A 23,785-nucleotide genomic window follows, 5' to 3' on the forward strand; every position below is an offset into this window, starting at 1 on the left:
TCAAAATTTGTAGTTTAATCGAAAACCTTAATTGTTATTGAAGTTTGAATACTTTGCTTCCCCAGTGATCCTTAAACAATAATAACTTTAAGAAAAGATGATTCTTTATCCTTGGAATTTTCAATTCAAATAAGTGGGAGCCAGGAGCCCACCAAATTGTGATTTTAAAGTCGAATAAATTACCAATATTAAAAATTCAGTATAAATATTACGACATTTAATTTCCATAACATAAATGATTTAATTTTCTTTTTAAGGTTATGTAAATTATATGTCTTTTATTGGAAACCAGGAGTTGTTATATTTAGTAAAGCATGAAAATAAATAGACGAGCGAATAATGTAAAATATAAATTTTAAGGCTTTCCATATAAGGAGTACCTACATCTATTTAGCACACCAATTATAAAACAAGGAAGCGTTTATCTTCGTGAGTGATTACTTTAATTTGGCAGTTACATACTTGGTATAAGTTCAAATGTTGGTACCACTATAAAACTTGCCTTACTTATCTCCAGACAGCGTGGGTAATGGGTTGAAGAAAAGGTTAACAAACCATAATTATTAATTGCGAGCGATTTTTTTTTTGAGAAATCCATTTTCGAGATTTAAAGATTCATTTATTGTAGACTGATCTAAGTTTTAGAATTTAAATTAATGCTTCTTCTTTATAAATAATTAAAGCTTCAAAATGAAAGAGCCTAGAGGAAGAGATCTGTACAATATAAATTTATTTGGCTCATATTATAACTTTTGCATGGAGGTAGATTCAGCAATTTTGTTAACGATTAGGATTAATTATTATTGTATTATTATTAGTTTGGTCGCTTTTGTATATGAGGTCCAGATTAAATTATGTAGAACTTGAAAGGTACTACTGTGTACCTACTATTCACATTTTAGTTCCTGCCCCCCTCGGAGCAATTAACAAGCCTGGAGAAGTAACAATTAATTGAACGTTTCTTATACAGGGTGTCCCACTGTTGGTATACTAAGCCCAAAGGAGGTTATAGATTTGCATACGCTAAGTACGTAAAAAATACTTAAAAAATTCCAGACGCATTTTTTTTTCAAGTAGATGAATTCTTAAAACTCTATGTGTACACCCATAACAAGCAACCCGCCCAACTTTGTCACCAGCACATGAGCTATCGTTTATGTTTTCATAGACAAAATGCTCACATTAGAGAAGCGGTATATGCCGGCTGCGCGAAGCTAGAGAAGAAAACATGGATTTTCAGGAAAAATTTAGCAAAAAATTTTTGACGTAATTTTGTTGTTTAAGTATTTTTTACGTGATCAGTGTATGCAAAACTACAAGTCTCTTCGCGCTTAGTATACCAATAGTGGGACACCCTGTATAGTGGCTCTCTTTTATTCAATACCCTAATTAATGCGATAGAAAGAGACAACACCCTGTTATCGGCTTGGCATTCAAATCCACATGTAGTCACTTTTTGTTCTAAAAAGGTAGTGCTTGCCACTTCGATAATCAAGATATCGATAAATAAAAAATTGAGTTATAAAATTGCTTGAAGATAATTTGTGGTGTAGGTTCGTATGAATCTTGTAAACCGCTATATAAACTTAAGTTGTTAACTTTACCGTGCACATTTATGAAATTTGTATTTTTGTAAAGAGACATAAATATCTTGATTTATGTTATGTTTAATTTTGAGTATTGAATATATTATTGTAATATGTACCTTTTATGATGTAACTGAAATAATGTTCTTCTAATCTTAAATAATGTTGTGGAGCTGATGTAATTTGCACGCCATTTAAGGCGTTACGCCATTTATGGCATAATGTGTTGATTTTGCCTGGCCTGGATTTCGTATGGTGATACATATTTATAAAAAATATTATTAGGTTGTTTTTAGGGTTTCATTTCCTTACAAATTAATAATCGTATCCTACTTATAAAGACGAAAATATTTAAGAATGGATGTTTGTTACTCTTTCACGTAAAAACTACTGAATGATTTTTTTTAAACTTTACAATAATATAGTTTAAACTTTAGAATAACATATCAGATGGAATCAATCTTATAGAAAAATAACTCATTCCCATGGGAAAGAAATTGTTTGTTCCCTGAGAACACGTGTGCAAAGTCGCGGAGGCACCTCTAGTTAAAAATAAATTGCTTCAAATAAAACAAATATACATTTTTTTTACAAAATTTTAATTTGAAACTTAAAAACCAAATTATAATATTTATTATTAAAAATACATGCCACCGTAAACTTGTAAAAATCGTTAGTTTATAATCTGACTCACAGAATAGGCATGACGACAGTATCCATAAATGATCAAATTAGTGTTTTTAAGGGAAAATGTATAATAAATAAATTAAAAATAGTGACTTAGAAATATTAAAAACATTAAGATTAACGAGATGATGAACTACTTGAAGTTGATGATGCATCTAAACCAGGCTGAAGATTGCTGATACGTCGAAGTTTTCTCTGAGAATCGATGATTTTGTTTCTGGCTATCTTTTTAGACTCCTGGAATTAAAAAAGAAAATCACCATAAAAAAAAAGAGCTGGGCTATATATGAGTTGAAACGAAACAAAAAAGTAGGTAAATTATTTATAAGTAGTTACAAAAAGTGGTAACAATCCAACATAACCTTAAAAACTTCATTTGTAAATATCTCGAAAACTATTAATTTCCGCGCCCCCCCCTTTACAGGGGAAGTTCCTAGTACCCACCCCCCCTCTCTCCACCCCCCACTACCCCCAAATTCCACGCCCTATAATGTACAGTCTTACCTTGTTTTTGGTTCTAGTAAAAATATAAAAATATAAAAGTGATAGATCACATTAACAAGGGTCGCATAACTATTTATAATTTAATTGTGGATATATTAATTGACTTGATACAGTACCTTCTGTAAGTAAGTAGGGTAATGTTCGAATATGGTTGGCACAGCATCTCTGCAAAGCACTTTCCTTTTCTTCCCGTCCAAATAACAGTCTAATCCAAAATGTTTTGTACAAAGCCGAGAATATTTTGAAGGCTTCCAATTTGCCCTGTGTATAGCCTTAACCCAAACATCTTTTAACTTTTCACAAGCCGGAAACCTACAAATAACAATAATCCATGCTTAAATAACTTTTTTCTCCTAACCTATTTGATTTAAAGCAGTCATTGTCAAAGTACCTTAGCAAAGTACGTATATTTCGTTTCTATTAAAGTATCGATAATTGCACAACACTATGGAAGTAATATTTTGCATTATCTCTCAAAAAGAAGCTAATTATGATTTCATTTCAATGATCAAGGGTAGATAAAACATAGATGATTTGGAAAATAACGTAAATTCACTGATTTATAATACAATTAGCCAAAAATTGATCAAAATCACTAACCTGTGATATGATAAATTCCTATCTTCATCCGATTTCCCACTACTATGGCTTTTACAGCCGTAAGCAACACAAGCCATTTTATCTTTAGTCAATTTTCTTTTCATAAAATAACAAATTAAACTGAAACACTCGTTTTTCACTTCAAAAATAATAATTAAAATCACCATGCGTCAGTGACCAGACTGGTCACTGAAACAAATTGACATGGGCACATGTCATTTCAAACTGTCGAACTGACATATATCTGTCCTCTTTTTTCGCATGACATTTTGCCATAAGCCAAAAAGGCCAAACTAGTGCTATATTGTTCAATTAATTGTTACTTCTCCAGAAGTTCTCCAGGCTTGATAATTGCTCCGAGCTGCCCCCCTAGTCAAGTGGTTTTCTGTTAGCGTAGCGTTCAATAGAATAGACTACGAATGTAATAATAATTAATCGTAAAGATCAAAGTACTTAACCTAAGAAAGTAACTAATTCAAGATCGTCTAGTGACCGAAACATTATTGTTTTGCATTCATATATTATGTGGACCTGTGGGAAAGAAATGGTAATTCATTCAAGCTGTGAAGTTGATAACAAAAAAAGGCAGCTTACGGTAAGGATCCTTCTTGAAATTTTAAACGGTCAGATTTTATACAAACTTATGAATTATCAAGGACACCGGACAATACAAAAATTGCTTGATTTTATTTGAGTAAAGAGTGGTTTTTACTTTTTTTAAACTATGTTTATTTATATTATAAATTGGCATGTGGCTTGAAGCCTTGAAGCGGTCGCGACGTCGCGGTCGGCTCGAGCCTCGAGCAGTCATATGTGTACGTAAGTGTGTACTGTGGTACGGCGGTGAATGAATGTCTATTAAGTTCACCGCGCGGTCAACTGCTTGAAGCGGTCTGTGTACGGCTTGTGTACGGCCGCCCCTATACTTTATTTTACATTTTAGCATCTTACACGGCGGATAAACTAACTCCAAATAAGTTATTCTTTGGCATAAAGGTTCTGTTATCTGTGACAGCTGTTGGCGTATATGAGTGAACGATGCATGAGAATATTAATTAATGCATCGTGAATGCATCCGTTCAAAACTTGACATTGGCAGAATCCGTCCTCACTGGGATCGGGAGTTGCCATTTGAAAAAAAGAAGAAGAAGAAGAGAATATAAGAAGCTTATATAATACTAGCGGTCCGCCCCGGCTTCGCCCGTGGTACATATTTACGTTTTCTCTACATAAGAACCATCCTCGTACTTCAAGGAATATAATAAAAAAAGAATTATCGAAATCGGTTCAGCCGTTCTCGAGTTATGCGCTTACCAACACATTTTGCGATTCATTTTTATATATAAGAAGAAGATAATACACTGGAGATTTCAGTATGAACATTAACTTGTAACAAGAAAATATGACCTTGAATGACGCTGTATGTTTTTTTATCCCTTTCACACCTAACTTGGCAAGTTAGGTTTGAAAGGGATAAAAAAACTTACAGGCGTCATTCCATGTCATATTTTCTTGTTACAAGACAACTAAACAAATTTGATAAAATATATCATAAGGTTAGCTTTGCCAGAAAAAAAACATGAATAGTTCAACTAATAAGCTTTGCTACAAACGTGGTAGAATTAAAAAAATAAATTTTCATGTGGCAGAAAAAAAATATTAAACTACTGTCACCTACAGGTGACACTGGGAATTGAAGGGTTAATGTTCATACTGAAATCTCCAGTGTATTAGATATAAGCTAGAGAACATTATGTGACAACGTGAAAGATTGAAAAAATCGTGAATGATGCAAATTTCCTCGATCGTATAGTGAATATTTAGTGTGTAACAATAATATAACATCAAATAAACACAACAATAACAATAAACACAACGTAACGAAACAATTAACGAAAAAATTAATAAAAACAATAGCTAAACAGCGCGCAGCGTAACAATAAAAAAATGTGTGCCTGTACTAGTGTACACACACGTAAGAAGTGAAACTTCTTTATGACCTTATTTTTCAAAATATACTATAATATGCAACTTTACAGAAATACGTCAATCACACGTGGTAGGGATAAAACTGTGGGATAAAAACAAGACGGCGCGTAGGTAACGAAAAAATGTCACACTAAATTTTTTTCCAACCCCGATAAAGAAGTTTCACTTCAAATAAAAAACTGATTGTAATTACATTGTACTAGTAATTTATATCTTATATTGTTATTTTATGTATTTATATATTGTTATAATGTTATTTTATAGATTGAAACGATTAAGTATTCACACTCATTGTTCATTCATCTGATTGAGGGTGTATTCCGTTATGCACTGCGACCACTGTAAGGTGTGACGTCAATTCAGTATACTGTGAAGCTTAGATCATTAAGTAATGGATGGAGCACGCTGGCAAATGTTCTAACTAAACTTTCTGCTGATTTTGGTGCGGGGAGGGTAACTCACACTATTGAAACACAATCACACATTCACAAAAATAATTTGTATCACGAAAGTCGTAAAAATTTACGACCTTTTAAGCGACGAGTTTTTAAATTCAACTCTATCCCTAAGTTCATAAAGATTAAATTTGCATTTCATTCCAAGTTGTCTCGTGGGGAGTGCGGTTCAATATCGCGTTCTAAATTCAACTTTATAACTTAGAGCATAAAGATAAAATTTGTATTTCTTTAAAATATAGTCTCGTAAGGAATGCGGTTCATTATCGCGTTTTAAATTCAACTTTATCTCATAGTTCATAAAGATTAAATTTGTATATTTTCTTTCCATGATAGTCTCGTGGGGCCGCATCAATGATCGAGTAAACATGACTCGATTATTTGTCTTGATCATATCAATAAACGATACATCGACGATTATTAGAAATTGCATTTAATTAGAAATGTACGTTAAAAAAATAAAAAAATATACACAAATGAAAGGTTATTCCATCATTTTTATTATTCGACATGTTTGAATTGCTTCTGCAAGACTTGACAGTGCAAAACGGCATTTTTAGCGGAGCACTCGCAGACGTCCTTTCGATGTTTTACGAATACGCAGAGTGTTTGTAATCGATTACGCAAGTAGTTTTTATGAAAGCATAAGATTTTTCGATTCGAATAATCTTATACCTCAGCAAAAGGGGAAACGCCTGCGAGTGTTATCCATTACTTAATGATCTAAGCTGTGAAGCCGTTCCTTTATTGCCAGTTATACTGGTTACGATTTAAAACGGAACGCAATCCAGTATACTGTCAGCCGCATTTTTTGACGCAGCATTCAAATGAGTGTATTAAAGTTTTCTAGAACATAAAAATAAACTGTTTTGGAGTACTGTTCAATTAAAAATATTTTAATTAATATGAATTATTGTAAATTGAATTTATAATATAATAAAAGTAAGTACTTTTTCATAAAAAAGAATAAAAAAGAACTTTCAGCTCGTATTGAACATTTTCAACACAGTCTAATAAAGTTAATTTTTGCAATTCTTCCATTGTTTTATTTATTAATCCAAACTAATTACAGAACTTTAAAATTTTCTGATTATACTGTAGCTTTGTATAAGACGTTAGGCACTCGAGTGGTTTTGACTGATCATATTACTTGCTCTGTGGACTGATCACGTGATCAAAGTACTGCGAGTACCTCGAAAACGCCAGTGCTCACAGTAGAATATGGCGGCGATTAATGACGTCATAAATTTCCCTAGGGTACTGCGGCAGTATACTGGCAGTCCATAACGGAACGAATTTTTCTACAGTGATAGCCATAGAAATCTAAATAACAAGACACTAGAAGTCGTAAGCGCGCGTGACCTTGTCGCCACTCAGGTGACTTTCACATCGCCAGTGTGTTCGTCACAGTTCAGTTGCTATGGAGACGTATGTGTGTAAACATGATGTGTTTCAGCATTTCCCATTGCGGAAATTCTTCCACAAGTTGTAATTATACTAATAAAGGAATAATATTTCATCGGTAAATATTTTTTTTTAGAAATAATGCCGTTTTTCCTTAAAATTATAGAATATTTAGAAGTATTACGAGTGTCACCATAGTAATCGAAATAACAATGAATGACACAGTTTCAACCTTATTGGAGCAAAAAGAAACAAAACGTCTCATATACTTAGGGATGTTATTCTAAAATAAACCGTAAATTCGTGCGTTAGGATACATATTAAAAAGCTTAATTTAATATTTAAGTTAGTTTTCACTAAAATCAAGTTGTCCATTATAAGGCATAGTTTACTTGTGTGTATTGTTTAGCTATCGGTTTAAATGTGTTGATTTTGGCGACAGCGGTTTTCATACGAATTATGACATTATAGCACTTCTATGTGTCTTATTATTTAGATTTCTATGGTGATAGCACTGTGCAGTGGTTGCAGTGCATATCGGAAGACACCCAATGAGAACTGAATTCATCACTATTATTTTAAATATGGCAACATTATTTTACAAAGTGACATTAGCTGCTGTCAGATACAGATAGCTATGTTTTCAGTTTTCACTTTTCATCTGTGCTTTTCATAGGTATTTTGTTTTGATCGATTTGTGTTTGTTTGTGTGATTTGTTTGTAGTAATATTTTATTTGAGTTTTAAATATAATACAATGTCGGAAAGAAAACGTAGTCCGAACTGGTATATGTCAGAAAAGATGTTGCTAGTGGAGCTGGTAAATGATCATTATGACATAGTCAAAAATAAACGCACCGATACCGCATCAAATAGACAAAAAAACGAAGAGTGGGTTAAAATATCGGAAGAATATAATTCGCAAACCAATTTAGTCCATCGAACAGCTGAAAGTTTGAGATCTCAATGGGAGTGTTTGAAAAATTCGACCAAAAAGACTCTCCGTCTGAGCAAGACACATCCAGGTAATCAACTTCATTTAATATGCTTATTGACTAACAAAAAGAACAATGTTTAGAAAGTGAGATTGATTAATTATACTTATACTGGAACAAATCTTACAATTTGTGCTAGTCCTGCAGTTAGTTGTAATAGTAAATATTTTTAATATTTTAGAGGATGGACCTGCAAAACCTGAAAGTAGCGACCCATTGTTTAACAGAATTATGGCCATAATATCGCCAGAGGAATTTGAACATGGCAATATAGATGACACGGACACCAACATGGCCAAGACATCAACAGAGGGGTTTGAACATGCTCATGTAGATGATAAGGACACCAAAGTCTTAAACAATAATATTTTACTAGAAGAGACACAAGAAGATTTACAAAGAAAAAAAATCGAAGCAATTGAAATGCAAATGAGATATAGTGCTGAGGAAAGAGAAGAAGCAAGAAAAATGTTTGATATAAATTTTAAAATTAAGCAAGAGATGTTGAAACAAGAGAGAATTAAAACAAGTTTGTTGCTAAAACAAATGCGACTAGCTAAATTTAGAAGAAAATAAATGCATCATATAAAATGTATTTACTGTTTTATTTAAAAACAAAATGAATTATATTATATATCTAAAGTTACTATTGATTAAAATTTGTCTAGACTGTTCTGCTGAGGTACTGTAGTAGAACTACACAAAATATGAACTACAAAGTCTTAGTTACAAGCTTCCGCCTGCAATGTAATTTGACTTTTTATTATGCACTGTTTGTTTTTATAATGACCGATTACATAATAGCTATGTGTATTATGTAGCTACCTACCCTAAGGCACCCTAAGTGTTAGAATGATTAATAATTCTGTGCCCTAAGTAAATTATGTAAGTATTTAATTACAGTAGACCCGCATTATACCGGCCCCTGGCCTATCTGTCGCCCACTATAATCCGACTTCTCAAAAATTGCTGAATCCGTATTCCTTTTTAATTTTTTCAAATTTTTAGGCTCATACGAATTTACTACCGTTTGAAGACCGCGCGGCTTATTAAATTAATTTAATGTCCTAGCGAATTTTTTCGTGTGGTAACATTCTTTTTGTTAGTCGAATAATAATTGTACTAGGTTATAACAGCTGTTATGTTTGCTTCCCAACATGGGCAAAACTGATACAAATAGACATAAACTGGCAAAGGTAGTTTCGGATGGAGACTTGCCGGGTATATGCAACTACAGAGCTTTTTGAAATTGTTATTTTTGGTTTTATGGCATTCAAATGCCGTATAAATATAAATTTATAAAGAATATAAAAAATTCGATCACGAGGCGGGAGTCGGGACTCGGGACTCGAACCCGCATCCTTTTGCGCCATTCCGGGGCGGATGCTTGACCAATTCAGCCACTCGTGACCCACCAGAGCGATCGAATTTATTCTATTCTTTCAGTTTTATGCATCTAAGGGACGAGTGGCTGAATTGGTCACTCTCAATTATTACTTTTATGAAGTTTTTCCTATCTTATCTACCTCTCATATATTTTATATTCAGTATTGTACATTCAGATATGTTCAGACACGTATTACGTATATATCCAAAATATTTGTACCTACCTACAGACTATGATATGCGTAATCGGACTTAAATACAGGTATTTTAATAGTCCATATTATGCACTTATAAATGTATTAATTAAATGCCGTTGTAATCCAATACTTGTACCTACAATCTGAATAGAAATGGATATTATATGGAAAAATTTGTTCCATCGTGGAATTCTTAATAAAAATGTTTCTAAAATGTATAATTTGTAGTTTTATTTTCTATGTGCCTTGTGCTGTATTCCACGTTGCACGTTTTTGCTCGTCATTTTTCATAAGGCGTTCAAAATTTATAGTTTAATCGAAAACAATTCGTACCTATCGATAAAATAGAAGTTTGAATACTTCTCTTCTTTAACCAGAGATCCTTTAACAATAATAACTTTAAGAAAAGATGATTCTTTATCCATGGAACGTTCAATTCAAATAAATGGGAGCCAGGAGCCAACCAAATTGTGATTTTAACGCAAAATAAATTACCATTAGTAAAGATTCAGTATAAATAAATATCATTTAATTTCCATAACTTATATGATATTTTAATTTTCTTTTTATGGTTATCTAAATTATATAATGTCTTTTACTGGAAACCAGGAGTCGTTATATTTAGTAAATCATGAAATAAATAGACAAGCAAATATGTGAAAATATAAATATTAAGGCTTTCCATATATGGAGTACATCTATTTAGCACACCAATGTCCAATAATTATAAAACTTTTATTACATCGTCTCAAACTTTTTGGTCTGTCTTTTTGGCATGTCGCGTGTATCGCGGCTGCCGAGTAGGTATACCTACTCGGCAGCCGACCGTCACGCGACATGCGCTACACAAAGCAGTGTCACAGTATTACCATATTTCCTATATTGTAATACTGTGGCAGTGTTCGGAACCGTTCGAACAGTTTCACTTTTACCGTGGTTTCATAAAACCACACAACATTTTTTTTTGAGAAATCCATTAATCCATAAGATTCATTATTTGTAGACCGATTTATGTTTTAGATTATTAATACATAATATAGTAATCTGGAATCCAGATATTATTCATCCATATTTGTGTTAGTATACATTAATCTTAGAAACTATGTTAGTAATAAGTATTATAAAATTACATCAATGCTTCAAAATGAAATATTATACCCCAGAGCCTAGAGGAAGAAAATGATTTGCTTCATTTACTCTTAGATTACTTTATTCTACATTTTACCATGTTATACGTCCTTAGATCATTATCCTTAGATCATACGTCGGATAAACTAACTCCAATTTAGTTATTCCTTGGACTATCGTATAAACGTTTTGGTTAACTGTGACAGTTGACGTAGGTATATGAGTGAACCGAAATAAATAGGTATGTAGACTACAAGCCCGCATATGAAAAAAATATGGGTCAAATGAACCACCACGGGACATATCTAGTACGAAAGAAGAGCAAAAAATAATAAGATTCATCACTATGCCGTAACTTGTAAGCTGTCCAACTGAGTGCAGATGAGAATTGAAAAGTACAGGTAGACTCGGTAAATTTTGGTCATATATTTTTGTACGGCATTCTTAACCATCGATAGATCCATTAAAAATAATAAGAAACCGCTCAGTGCCGTACAAAAATGTTGGTCCACCAAGTCGGAATTTTTATTTAATTTCCGAGAGTTACCGGGGGTAAATTTGGTCATTTGACCATGTACGGCATCTGTGTCATACTATTGCTATACTGCTTTTAATCCATTATTCCGCAACGCCGTACAAAAATCATGGGGACAAGGGGAAAAAATCGAGAGTTGTTCTTCTTCTTCTTCTTTGTTTATGGCCTTCCCAATCCCATAGAGGACGGATTCTGCCAATGTCAAGTGTCATGTGTGCACAGATCAAAATTGATCGTTTATTTCAATTACTACGGTTATAATGTAGTAACTTGTTGCTCTGTGCTGAGGAAAAATCACGGAAGAGATTGAGCAGTTCAAATGTTGGATCAGTCTTACCTGGATAACCAAACAGGACATATACAAAAGCAAAGCATTAAAATTTAAGATTATTGAGGTGGATAAATTTGGATAAAACGTTAACAAATGAGGAGGGAACCAAACACAATAAACATTTAAAATTAGTGGGACGGGGAACATCAGGGGGAAGGAGATCCAAAAGTGAGGAATTTCGTTTAGGGCACTCAAAAAATATATGATCATTGTCACCTTCGGCTAAGCCACACTCGCATAAGGAGTCATCACGAACATGAATTTTTGCTAGGTGCACTGGGGTGGAAGCATGGCCTAGTCGGAGACGACAAATGGTTGACACTGTAGATTTATTAATATTTTTAAATTTGGAAAACCACGGCTTGCAGGGAACCGTGGGTTGTATATCTCTAAAATATTTAGCCTTGTTTGATTTATTCCACAGAGAGTTCCACATACTTTCCAGGCGCGACTTAGCAAGGGGGAGGAGATCGTATGAATAGTTTAAATAATGTTTTAGGGTACCGCTAGACATAGCTGTTTTTGCTAGGGAGTCGGCTTTCTCATTACCAGTAATAGAGTTGTAATCCCCTCTCTTTCCCCACTCCAGGGGGTCATATGACACAACACGAAATAAATTTATTTTTAAAGTATTTTATGCATAGATAATATTTTTTCATGTGCCGTACATTTTCGTTGGTTCAAAGGGGAAAAATCTGAAAAAGAAAAAATCCATATAACGAAATGTTTGCTTTATATTTTGATAATAAAATATAAATATACATTAATATTAAGAAGCTCGAGGTGGTTAATTATCACCTTGGAAAGTCGGAGTCAAGTGGAATGGACTCCGTTAAATTGATGAACTAATAAAAAAGCTATGAACGAATAGATGTGAATTATATGCAATCAGCCCATGAAACAATTCAGACGCTTCTAATGATATGTCATTTGTCGAATTCTGATAAGTAGTTTAGAAGTTACGAGGGAATAGATGAACATACATACATGACCTGTCAAAACCATAACTCTCCTTTTGCTTTGCCGTAGTTGGGTAAAAATATGTTAATGCCGTACTGTATCAAATGGCCATAAAGCACCCTTAAAATTGTAGCTTTCGTCGCTTTCATCAGCCTAAAAGATGTGGTCTGCACAAAAATGTACGGCATCGTTTTTTCCTAATTTATCTATGTTTATACTATTTAAAACAACGAATAAAGTGTAGAAAACTATTATATTTCATTAATCTACGATGTTTAAACTTTAACAAAATTTCTGGTTTTGCATTTCTCTATAACTTTTTTTAGAACGGTTTCTTTTGAACGGCAATACTAAACAATTGAATTTTACAATATCATGTTAAAAAAAAAGTTCCCGTACAGGGTCAAATGACCTTACAGCTCTTTATATCAAGAATTCGATGAAATTAAGATGATTATTGGTATACATTTAAAAGAACAATTATTTTTTGACGGCATTGCTTTTAATAGTACTTTTGAGTGCTAAATAATGTTTTGGAACCGAAGCCGTACTTAGTCAAATGACCCCCTGGAGTGGGGAAAGAGAGGGGATTGCAACTCTCGATTTTTTCCCCTTGTCCCCATGATTTTTGTACGGCGTTGCGGAATAATGGATTAAAAGCAGTATAGCAATAGTATGACACAGATGCCGTACATGGTCAAATGACCAAATTTACCCCCGGTAACTCTCGGAAATTAAATAAAAATTCCGACTTGGTGGACCAACATTTTTGTACGGCACTGAGCGGTTTCTTATTATTTTTAATGGATCTATCGATGGTTAAGAATGCCGTACAAAAATATATGACCAAAATTTACCGAGTCTACCTGTACTTTTCAATTCTCATCTGCACTCAGTTGGACAGCTTACAAGTGACGGCATAGTGATGAATCTTATTATTTTTTGCTCTTCTTTCGTACTAGATATGTCCCGTGGTGGTTCATTTGACCCATATTTTTTTCATATGCGGGCTTGTAGTCTAATGGGTCTTGGTATAGGTATTTCCCATTTCCATGTAGTGAACGATGGATGAGAATAAGATGAGAATATTATACAAACAAAATAAATGTATTATTACTGCCTTCAAACTACAGTCTACACCAAGAAGCTTATATCTTATACACTGGAGATTTCAGTATGAACCTGTGGTATGAACTAATGAACATTAACTTGTAACAAGAAAATATGACGTTGAATGACGCCTGTATGTTTTTTTATCCCTTTCACACCTAGGTAGTGAGTTAGGTGTGAAAGGGATAAAAAAAATTGGTTGTTTGTAAAGTAGGTTTACGATCGAGATGTTTACGTGATAACATAATGCAGTGGCAGCGCTCGAGATGAGACGGGAGATCGGTCCGTCTCTCTCTCGTTATACCTGCGATCGCGCTCGTGAGGTTTTGGTGTGACACAAGTTTCTGAACATGTCACCCGACTAAAACGATTTTAAAAACGTTATCACGTTAAAAAACATACAGGCGTCATTCAAGGTCATATTTTCTTGTTACAATTTAATGTTCATACTGAAATCTCCAGTGTATTAGATATAAAGCTTCTTGGTCTACACGAAGCATGAGCTGTGGCATGAGCGAACTTTTTACTTTAGTCGAATTATACTTACGTCAGTTCTAACGTTTCAACGTCAACTGTTAACTGTCAACAATTCAAGATGTTTTCATTGTTTTCAATTTTCATCGGTTTGTGTTGTGGACTTTAGTGATGTTTGTAGTAATATTAATTGAGTTTTAAAATTTAAATATAATACAATGTCGGAAAGAAAACGTTGTCCGAACTGGCATTTGTCAGAAAAGATGTTGCTAGTGGAGCTGGTAAATGATCATTATGACATAGTTGAAAGTAAACGCACCGATAGCATGTCAATGAAACAAAAAAACGCAGAGTGGGTTAAAATATCGGAAGAATATAATTCGCAAACCGATTTAGTCCATCGAACAGCTGAAAATTTGAAATCTCAATGGGAGTGCTTAAAAAAATTCACCAAAAGGACTGTCCGGCTGAGCATGACACAAACAGGTAAACAACTTCATTTAATATGCTTATGTATTTACTAACAAAAAGAATAATGTTTAGAAAGTGAGATTGATTAATTATACTTATAATGGAACAGTATTACTTGCTCTGTGATACTGGAACGAATCTTACAATTTGTGCTAGTCCGTCTCGCAGTAAGTTTTAATAGTAAATATTTTTATTAATATTTTAGAGGATGGACCTGCAAAACCTGAATGTAGCGACCCATTGTTTAACAGAATTATGGCCATGGTATCACCAGAGGGATTTGAACATGTCAATGTAGATGACACGGACACCAACATGGCCACAACATCATCAGAAGAATTTGAACATGTTAATGTAGATGACACGGACAACAAAGTCGCCAACAATATTAATATTATTCTAGAAGAGAAACAAGATTTACAAAGAAAAAAAATTAATGAAATTGAAATGCAAATGAGATTTAGTACTGAGGAAAGAGAAGAAGCAAGAAAAATGTTTGATATAAATTTTAAAATTAAGCAAGAGATGTTGAAACGAGAGAGAATTAAAACAAGTTTGTTGCTAAAACGAATGCGACTAGCTAAATTTAGAAGAAAATAAAAACATCATATAAAATGTATTTACTGTTTTATTTAAATACAAAATTTAATTGCCGCAATGTCTTTAATTTGACTTTTTATTATGCACTATTTGTTTTTATAGGGACCGATTACATAATAGCCAACATAATAATTGTGTGCCCTAAATATGTAATGCATTTAATTAATATCAAATTTTGATTATTTTCAATATAATATTTTTTTTATTGCAAATAGGAAAGCGCTTGAACACAATTCCGCCTGGTGGAATGCTAAGACGTGGTCTAAGATTGTACGCACTTCCCTAGTAGGTACTGGTTCACTCTTCACTTGATGTCCTCCATATTGTATTCATTGGGGAACACAGATTCAGGAAGAGCGTTCCAGTCCCTTGTGGTTCGAATGAAGAATGTGGAATCGAACCGCTTAGTCCGGGTAGATGGAACATCCACATATATGGCGATGTCTAGAATCTGAACTTAAAAAAACTCTTTCAACTTATTTTGTTTATATCCATAAAATAGAGATACTGATGGGTATTTTGCAGTGTTTAAGGAAATACTACAAAGTCGAAATAACAGTACCATGAACATTATAATAGCCAATAACTGCGCCAAAAGCACGCAGCACGTGCGAACGTGAGCATTGGTTGATAACATCATATTATTATCTATACTATTTATACTAATATTATAAAGCTGAAGAGTTTGTCCCGTTCGACTAGGGCTCTTCTGGCTAACATTGAGAAACACCACACAAAAAAAAAATGTTGTGTGGTTTTATGAAACCACGGTAAAAGTGAAACTGTTCGAACGGTTCCGAACACTGCTTTGTGTAGCGCATGTCGCGTGACGGTCGTATCGCGTGTATCGCGGCTGCCGAGTAGGTATACCTACTCGGCAGTCGGCAGTCGGCAGCCGCGATATACGCGACATGCGCTACACAGACCAAAAAGTTTGAGACGATGTAATAAAAGTTTCACTTTAAAAATGAAGAGTTTGTTTAGTTTGTTTGAACGCACTGATCTCGGGAACTACTGGTCCGATTTGATATCGTAAGATTAATTTCTATCAAAACTATTTTTGTTAAAAATAATAATATGAAGTGCATAGGTATTTTAATAAGTAAGTTCAAAACAAAACACATTTTGTGTGAAATTCAACTGTAATTGAATATAATATAACTTTTTATAAGAAATGTACACTATTTACATTTTATTTGCCTCTTTTTTTATAGAATTTAGTAGCTGTAGTTGACTGGGAATGTGCCGTAGGTGTTGTAATAGGGCGAGTAAGCCTGAGAGTACACGCTGGGAGCCAAGTAGGATCTGCTGTATACAGTGGGGGCGGAGTATGAGCGGGCAGCAACCAGAGGAGCAGAGGTGGCGTACACGGGCGATGTGACGACGGTAGATGGAGTGTAGGAGCGGGAGTACGTCACGGGCGCGACCACGGAGGGAGTGGCGTAGGAGCGGGTGTACGTCACGGGCGCGACTACGGAGGGAGCGGCATAAGAGCGGGCTTCGACAACGGCGGGGGCGACCACGGCGGGAGCAGCGGCACCAACGACGCCGCCGACTGCTGGCTCCTTGCGTACAACAGCATTGAAGCCGTTGACATCGTCAGCGGTGTAGTCGACGATGCGCTTGGTGCCGTCGGGCTCGATAAGGGAGTACTGGCCGCGGACGACGCCGTTAACGCGGCTCTCCACTTGGTTCTTGTAGTCGCCGGTGTTTGGGTCAGCTACGCCGTATTCGAAGCTGGACGCTTCGTTGTCAGCAGGCACCACTGAGCCGTGGGCTACGGCGAAGGCGCAGAGAAGAGCGACGAACTAAGGAACAAAAAAGTGCACAAGTTTGTAAAAGGTATAATGATACTAGATTTATATTTTATATTCTATGATTAGTTGAAAATAATCAGTCACAGAATATAAAATATATCTAGCTGAAGAAAAAATGTAGAGAATATATATTTCTTTTAAAATAAATTAAAACTAAACTCTTTTACCTTAGATGCCATGGTGACTTAGATGATTCAGTCCGTTTGACTAATACCAATTTGATGAATACTTTAGTTTTTATAGTAAAACAGCTAGGGTGTGGCGTCATATGTGGTTGATCTTTTAAAAAAATTAGTACTCGTTAATGTCCATTAAAATCCGGACGCACAAGGCCGGTAATCAGGGAAATAAATAGACCATAAAGATTTAGGTTAGCAATTTGCATACGTTTATAGCGTCTTTCCTTTCCCGAAATCAGAATTAGTGTAATTTATAGAACCTTTTATTTATTGATAACAGCGTCCTTTGCTAGCGTTTCTTCGCCCGCGTTCTACCGTTCCTATGGGAATTCTGGGATAAACAGATATTATTCTGGGTCTTCATCATACCAAATTTTATTGTAATTGGTTCAGCAGTATTTGCGTGTTTCTTCGCCCGCGTTTTCCCGTTCCTATGGGATTTCTGGGATAAACAGTGGACTATGTCTTATTCTGGGTCTTCATCATACCAAATTTCATTTTAATCGGTTCAGTAGTATTTGCGTGTATCTTCGCCCGCGTTTTCCCGTTGCTATGGGATTTCTGGGATAAACAGTGGACTATGTCTTATTCTGGATCTTCATCATACCAAATTTCATTGTAATCTGTTCAGTAGTATTTGCGTGTTTCTTCGCCCGATCGATATGTGTGCTTCGACACATATATGATATAAATAATTATTATTCGGATTTTTCTCGACAAAGGTTAGCAACCCAAGGACTACAAAAATTTGGCTCTATAGGAATTGTGATTATTTCACATAAATTTCATTGTTTGAATTGACCGGACTGATAAGATTCAAAAAGTATAAAACACACTTTAACACACATTCAGAACTAACAATATTATTTACCTATAGTAGTCGATTTTCAACCCCTTTGTTCTAGTGTAACTATATAGGTATTGTAACTATATAGGTATCTAACTATATCCTTAATCTGTATTTTTACTAACAACTTGGCATATAATTGTTAAAAGCAAGTTTGCAAGAACTATATGCGGTTATGCATGTTATTTATGCCATAAAAGCGTGGGAGGATGAAATTATCAGGAAAATGCATTTAGCCCGGAAAATTTCATAGAAAACTCTTAAGTGCCGTTTTAAGTCAGGATAAGAAAGAATTTATTAAATGGTTTGAATTTATTTTTAGATATTTTTAATAACTATTTTTTTGAACATTATTATTCTATCAGATGGGTAGGTAACTTATTTTTCATCATATTCATATTCAAAACCCTTTTTTACCAAAAGTAACGACCTATAGTCATTTTGGGCTTTGTTTTCATCATAAGTCTAAAGATGCCTAATTAAAAAAATATAAGTTATTATGGTTTATTCTCAGATATATTCAAACTCCCTATAATATTATGGTTTATTCTCAGATATATTCAAACATTTTAGAAGTAATGGGACATTTGATAGAATGTAAAAAAATGCAATACTTGACAAACATCTAGTCAAAAAATATTTACTTTCTGTAGGTATACTTTTAAGAAAATTAAAAAAATAAACATTAATGTTCAACTAACTCTTAGCATTTTTCACGTGAACATATTGCCAAGATTATGCGCTGTTAGCGCATTTTGTTCGACTTTTTATTACTAGCTCTAACCATGCTCTAACCCGCTAGTAATAAAACTTATTTTTTTTACTACCTGCATCGATCCGCTTCTTTTGGTCTTAGTGTGGTGATATAGCTTTCCTCGATAAATGACCTAACAATGAAAATATTTTTCCAATCGGACCTCAGATTAGCGTGTTCAAGCAAGTAAACAAACAAACGCTTCAGCTTTATAATATTTACCCATAGATACGAGCCGTAGCAGCGTTTTTAGTTTTTACAGATTTGGGATTCATATATACAACCCGTCCAGGCGCGTTACGATACGTATTTTGAGAACGCGTCCTCGATTGGTAATATAATATTTGAGTTAATAACTTTTATTTATTTTCAATACAGTTAACTACATTATTTTCTAGAAAATATTTTGAATAAGTTACGATGTAGGTAATATGTATAATATACAGTATCGCATTATTATCTATACTGGGTATTTTAATAAGTAGTTAAGTTCAAAACAAAACACATTTTTTTGTGAAATTCTGTAATTTTTTGAATATATACAACTTGTTATAAGAAATGTACACTATTTACATTTTATTTGCCTCTTTTTATAGAATTCAGTAGCTGTAATTGACTGGGAATGTGCCGTAGGTATTGTAGTAAGGAGAGTAAGCCTGGGAGTACACGCTGGGAGCCAAGTAGGATCTGCTGTATACAGTGGGGGCGGAGTATGAGCGGGCAGTGACCAGAGGTGCAGATGTGGCGTACACGGGCGACGCGACAACGGTAGATGGAGTGTAGGAGCGGGAGTACGTCACGGGAGCGACCACGGAGGGAGCGGCGTAGGAGCGGGCGGCGACAACCGCGGGTGCGACCACGGCGGGAGCAGCGGCACCAACGACGCCACCGACTGCTGGCTCCTTGCGTACGACAGCGTTGAAGCCGTTTACATCGTCAGCGGTGTAGTCGACGATGCGCTTGGTGCCGTCGGGCTCGATGAGGGAGTACTGGCCGCGGACGATGCCGTTTATGCGGCTCTCCACTTGGTTCTTGTAGTCGCCAGTGTTGGGGTCAGCCACGCCGTATTCAAAGCTGGATGCTTCGTTGTCAACGGGCACCACTGAGCCGTGGGCTACGGCCAAAGCGCAAAGAAGGGCGACGAACTAAAGAAAATGTCTTAATTATTACTTGTTCTTTTCAAGTCCTTACAATCCAATGTAAGCAGCTAACTATGTACTTGATATTTTATAATCAAAATTAATGTATTTTTTAAATGTGTGCAATTCAGATCTATCTATCTCACCTTAGCTGCCATGTTTGATATCTTAGATGATGTCTTTGACTGATACTAAATCGACCCAGTTCCGTAGTTTATATATCAAACTAAGATGTTCATGTGTGGTTGGTCTTTACAAAAATAGTACTCGTTAATGTCCATTAAAATCCGGACTTACAAGGCCGATAAATTTTATAAAATACTCTATAATAATTTAGTGTCGCGAGTACCTTATTTAGTTATTTATGAAGGAATCGATGTAGTTATTTAAATGTATTAATCCTACTAATATTATAAATACGAAAGTTTGTGAGGATGTGTGTGTGTGTGTGTGTGTTTGTTACTCTTTCACGCAAATACTACTGAACCGATTACAATGAAATTTAGCACACATACAGAGGGTAACTTGGATTAACAAATAGGATAGGTTTTATCCCGGAAATCCCACGGGAACGGGAACTATGCGAGTTTATCTTTGAAAACGCGGGTGAAGCCGCAGGCGGAAATCTAGTAATATCTGTTTGCAAAGTGTTGTAAGCGTGGACTAGTATGAAAAAATTAAAAATCATAAATAATTGTTATTCAATAGTCTTGTAGGTACTATTTGCAAGGATGGCAACTTGAGTTCAATAACCTTTTTTAACAGATGCAATTTATAGACCGGGAGATACTGACACAAAATTTCGAGTCATTTGTAACAGGATGGCGGTTCTACAGGGTTCTTAGTACGCAATGACAAAAAGAAAAATGATGGTGTGAACGCTGGTACCGGCGGCTTAGTCGCGTGGGCGTTAGTCGAACTCATCGGAAAATAGCGAAAGTCAAACGATTTGTAACAGTATGGCACTTATTTTTCCTGTAAGTTTGAGGATCAACGAATATAAATACAAAATTTCAAAGATCTAGGTGTTGGAAATCTTCACTTATATAAATTAATAATAAATTTATTTTTCAAGTATGACAGCACTTTTTCCCCCTACTAGAAGTATGGCAAATATAATAATGGTCACATTTTATCAAATACTCTCCAAAAAGCCAAATGCAATACTGGTACAAAAAGATAGGCGAAATAAAAAAATTTTGCAGATTTTCGGCGGTATGGCGACCATTTGGAATCGTCCGAAAAGTATGGCATGGCGATTTTCGTAAATGGCTGCACGACGATGGTTACCTGTGCAAAAGTTAGCTTGGTACAAATGGTTGAATAATTGTTTTTTTAAATCAACACATTCGCGTCGGTATGGCGGGCTGTAAGTCATACCGGAAAAGTATGGCATGACACTACCGCCTACTTCTTTTTTATGGGCTATCGGTAAATTCTAAAATTTTTGTGTTACAAATCGTTTGACTTTCGCTATTTTTCCGACGAGTTCGATTAACGCCCACGCGACTAACCCACCGGTACCAGCGTTCACACCATCATTTTTCTTTTTATCATTGCGTTCTAAGACCCCTGTAGAACCGCCATCCTGTTACAAATGACTCGAAATTTTGTGTCAGTATCTCCCGGTCTATTATGAGATTGATAGGTATTGACATAGGAGCAATTTAGAAATTCTCCTTAGATTATACACTATATTATATGTTGTGCTCCATCATGTAGATTTTATTGGGGGGGAGTGTCCTAATTAGAACATAGTTAACATGTCCTAAGAATAAAATAGTAAATTAAAATGTGTGAATATTCATAATACATACAATATAATGATGATGATGTAGCGCGTCTTGGAAGCAAAAATAAACATTTAATTAATACACATAACATAACAATATAACACATTTACACATATTACAATTAAAACATTTGTACACACCTTCTTTTTGGATAAAAAAAAAAACTTAATATTTTATTAACAACCGGATCGTCATAAATTTTTATTGACGACTAAGTTTCATTAAAAGAGCATACGGAAATCGTCAATTAAAATAAATAATTGATCTAACGTGCCATTACTTGGATACGCCCATGTAATATATAATTTAAAACATGCTATATCGTCACATTACAGAATTATCATATAAATATGTCGATCATTCAAAACTATTTGCAGCCTGCGACTTTCCTTGAATAATTTAGGCTTAAATCTTTTTAATTTCGTTCATTGTTTTTGCTACTTCGACGTGGTATATCATCTACTCTGCATGCAAAAATTCGTATTTATGAGTGGAATATTTGTAAGACGAACTTGATAAAGTACCTATCTTCTTCATCCTGGTTAATTTTAAATCAATAGGACTAATGTCTTGTATTGTATTTTTTATGGTGTAATATTTTATTTAAATGATGAAGTTGTCCCGATATTACATTCATCAAACGATAATCAAACACAATTGGCAGTTTTACAACACTCGTGTGACTAAGCTATAGCTATATAGAGATTTTAAAAAGGGGATATTTCACACTTTTTAATATTTTACGACAGAAGGAAAGTAGATACTTATTGATTTTAGTTTTATTTTTCTCTAGATATAAAAATTCAATCAAATCGGACCAAAGTTACAGGCATTTAACGTAAATTAATATTTATACGGTTTAAACACGATTTGAATCTTTGAAGATTGATCGTCATAGGATTACAATTTGCAGCAGACTCTTATTTTTACTTCAAGCGAAAAATATAGCGTTTCAGAGATACCCTCACAACTTGCACTTGCACATGTATTTAATGCGAAGATTTGTCCATAAAAATATTTATTACAAAGCGAATGATGTTAGATTGATATTTTTATTCGAAAATGATAAACCTACATTTTTCATAGATATATAGTTGTACTTATGTTTTTATAATAAAGGAAAATTTGAAAGTAAATTTCACTCAGATAATTTGGGGTGAGGTTTATTTTAAGATACATATACCTATTCTATTGAAAATTGAATAAATTCATTAAAAATCAAATCAGAAACCAGTACCCAAAAGTTTAGTAGAGAAGTTTTAAGATGTCGCTTGGCGTCAATTGTTGTTTAATGACTTAGTTTAATTAAGTCATAAGGAAATAGTCAATAAAAAATAATTGATTCAAGGTGTCATTACTCTGTAAACGCCCATGTATCATAATATCATTAATTATAACATGTTTTACTTTTGCAAATTATTCGATCACAGTACCATTTTGTACCTTAAGGGGGCGCATAAAGCAAAATAACCAATCTTCTATTAGATGATACGTGTAATATGCAAGACCAAATCTAAAAAATAAAATATATATCAAACTAGATGATATGTTCAACGATTCTGTTTAATCAAAAACATAAAATATTAAAATTTACTCGATAAAAAAAAATCACCAAGTTAGCTCTAATTTTCACACTTTTACGTTTTCTACTTGACATGGTAATACTTATTATGATTTTTTTTTCATAAACAATTATATTAAAACATTTGCAAGATATTTGTGTAATTACTTTTAGTTTTGGTTTTATCTGCGATAAACCACTTTTGGCGCTCTTTTTTTCTCGAGATAAACGTTTGATTTTGTCACGATAAAAGTGGTTTATCGCAGATAAAACCAAAACTAAAA

The 23,785-nt window shown here is 34.2% G+C and overlaps 6 protein-coding genes across 6 annotated transcripts in view; 3 read left to right on the top strand and 3 right to left on the bottom strand.

Annotated features, from left to right (window-relative positions):
• Window positions 1–23,785, top strand: part of LOC149490199 (uncharacterized) — a 245,421-nt gene that overhangs the window by 106,940 nt on the left and 114,696 nt on the right. The window lies entirely within an intron of this gene.
• On the bottom strand, window positions 2,113–3,701 carry LOC149490201 (THAP domain-containing protein 1-like). Its single transcript, XM_089710598.1, has 3 exons — window positions 3,378–3,701; window positions 2,894–3,089; window positions 2,113–2,510 (listed from the first exon to the last, which is right to left on the bottom strand). The coding sequence occupies exons 1-3, from the start codon at window positions 3,542–3,544 to the stop codon at window positions 2,391–2,393; spliced, it is 483 nt and encodes a 160-aa protein (XP_089566724.1). The 5' UTR covers window positions 3,545–3,701; the 3' UTR covers window positions 2,113–2,390.
• Window positions 7,890–9,931, top strand: LOC149490202 (uncharacterized). Its single transcript, XM_089701198.1, has 2 exons — window positions 7,890–8,249; window positions 8,401–9,931. Exons 1-2 carry the CDS (start codon window positions 7,982–7,984, stop codon window positions 8,793–8,795), a joined length of 663 nt encoding a protein of 220 aa, XP_089557324.1. The 5' UTR covers window positions 7,890–7,981; the 3' UTR covers window positions 8,796–9,931.
• On the top strand, window positions 14,468–15,430 carry LOC149490203 (uncharacterized). The gene is made up of 2 exons (XM_089710609.1): window positions 14,468–14,826; window positions 15,017–15,430. The coding sequence occupies exons 1-2, from the start codon at window positions 14,559–14,561 to the stop codon at window positions 15,409–15,411; spliced, it is 663 nt and encodes a 220-aa protein (XP_089566735.1). The 5' UTR covers window positions 14,468–14,558; the 3' UTR covers window positions 15,412–15,430.
• Window positions 16,522–17,455, bottom strand: LOC149490204 (uncharacterized). The gene is made up of 2 exons (XM_089710621.1): window positions 17,396–17,455; window positions 16,522–17,219 (listed from the first exon to the last, which is right to left on the bottom strand). The coding sequence occupies exons 1-2, from the start codon at window positions 17,405–17,407 to the stop codon at window positions 16,629–16,631; spliced, it is 603 nt and encodes a 200-aa protein (XP_089566747.1). The 5' UTR covers window positions 17,408–17,455; the 3' UTR covers window positions 16,522–16,628.
• LOC149490205 (larval cuticle protein A3A-like) lies at window positions 19,509–20,323 on the bottom strand. Its single transcript, XM_089710632.1, has 2 exons — window positions 20,294–20,323; window positions 19,509–20,153 (listed from the first exon to the last, which is right to left on the bottom strand). Exons 1-2 carry the CDS (start codon window positions 20,303–20,305, stop codon window positions 19,608–19,610), a joined length of 558 nt encoding a protein of 185 aa, XP_089566758.1. The 5' UTR covers window positions 20,306–20,323; the 3' UTR covers window positions 19,509–19,607.

The sequence above is a fragment of the Colias philodice genome, chromosome 2 (assembly GCF_061535455.1).
Source record: "Colias philodice isolate Cphi_HAF_F1 chromosome 2, ilColPhil1 Martin Lab GWU primary, whole genome shotgun sequence".
Lineage (NCBI taxonomy): Eukaryota > Metazoa > Arthropoda > Insecta > Lepidoptera > Pieridae > Colias > Colias philodice.

Excerpts from the sequence above, each read along its gene's own strand:
- LOC149490203 (XM_089710609.1), top strand. The coding sequence starts at position 14,559 with ATGTCGGAAAGAAAACGTTGTCCGAACTGGCATTTGTCAGAAAAGATG. Across the intron at positions 14,827-15,016 it reads GCTGAGCATGACACAAACAG|AGGATGGACCTGCAAAACCT; the intron begins GTAAACAACTTC and ends TTAATATTTTAG.
- LOC149490202 (XM_089701198.1), top strand. The coding sequence starts at position 7,982 with ATGTCGGAAAGAAAACGTAGTCCGAACTGGTATATGTCAGAAAAGATG. Across the intron at positions 8,250-8,400 it reads TCTGAGCAAGACACATCCAG|AGGATGGACCTGCAAAACCT; the intron begins GTAATCAACTTC and ends TTAATATTTTAG.
- LOC149490201 (XM_089710598.1), bottom strand. The coding sequence starts at position 3,544 with ATGGTGATTTTAATTATTATTTTTGAAGTGAAAAACGAGTGTTTCAGT. Across the intron at positions 3,090-3,377 it reads AGGAATTTATCATATCACAG|GTTTCCGGCTTGTGAAAAGT; the intron begins GTTAGTGATTTT and ends TGTTATTTGTAG. Across the intron at positions 2,511-2,893 it reads ACCCTACTTACTTACAGAAG|GAGTCTAAAAAGATAGCCAG; the intron begins GTACTGTATCAA and ends TTTTAATTCCAG.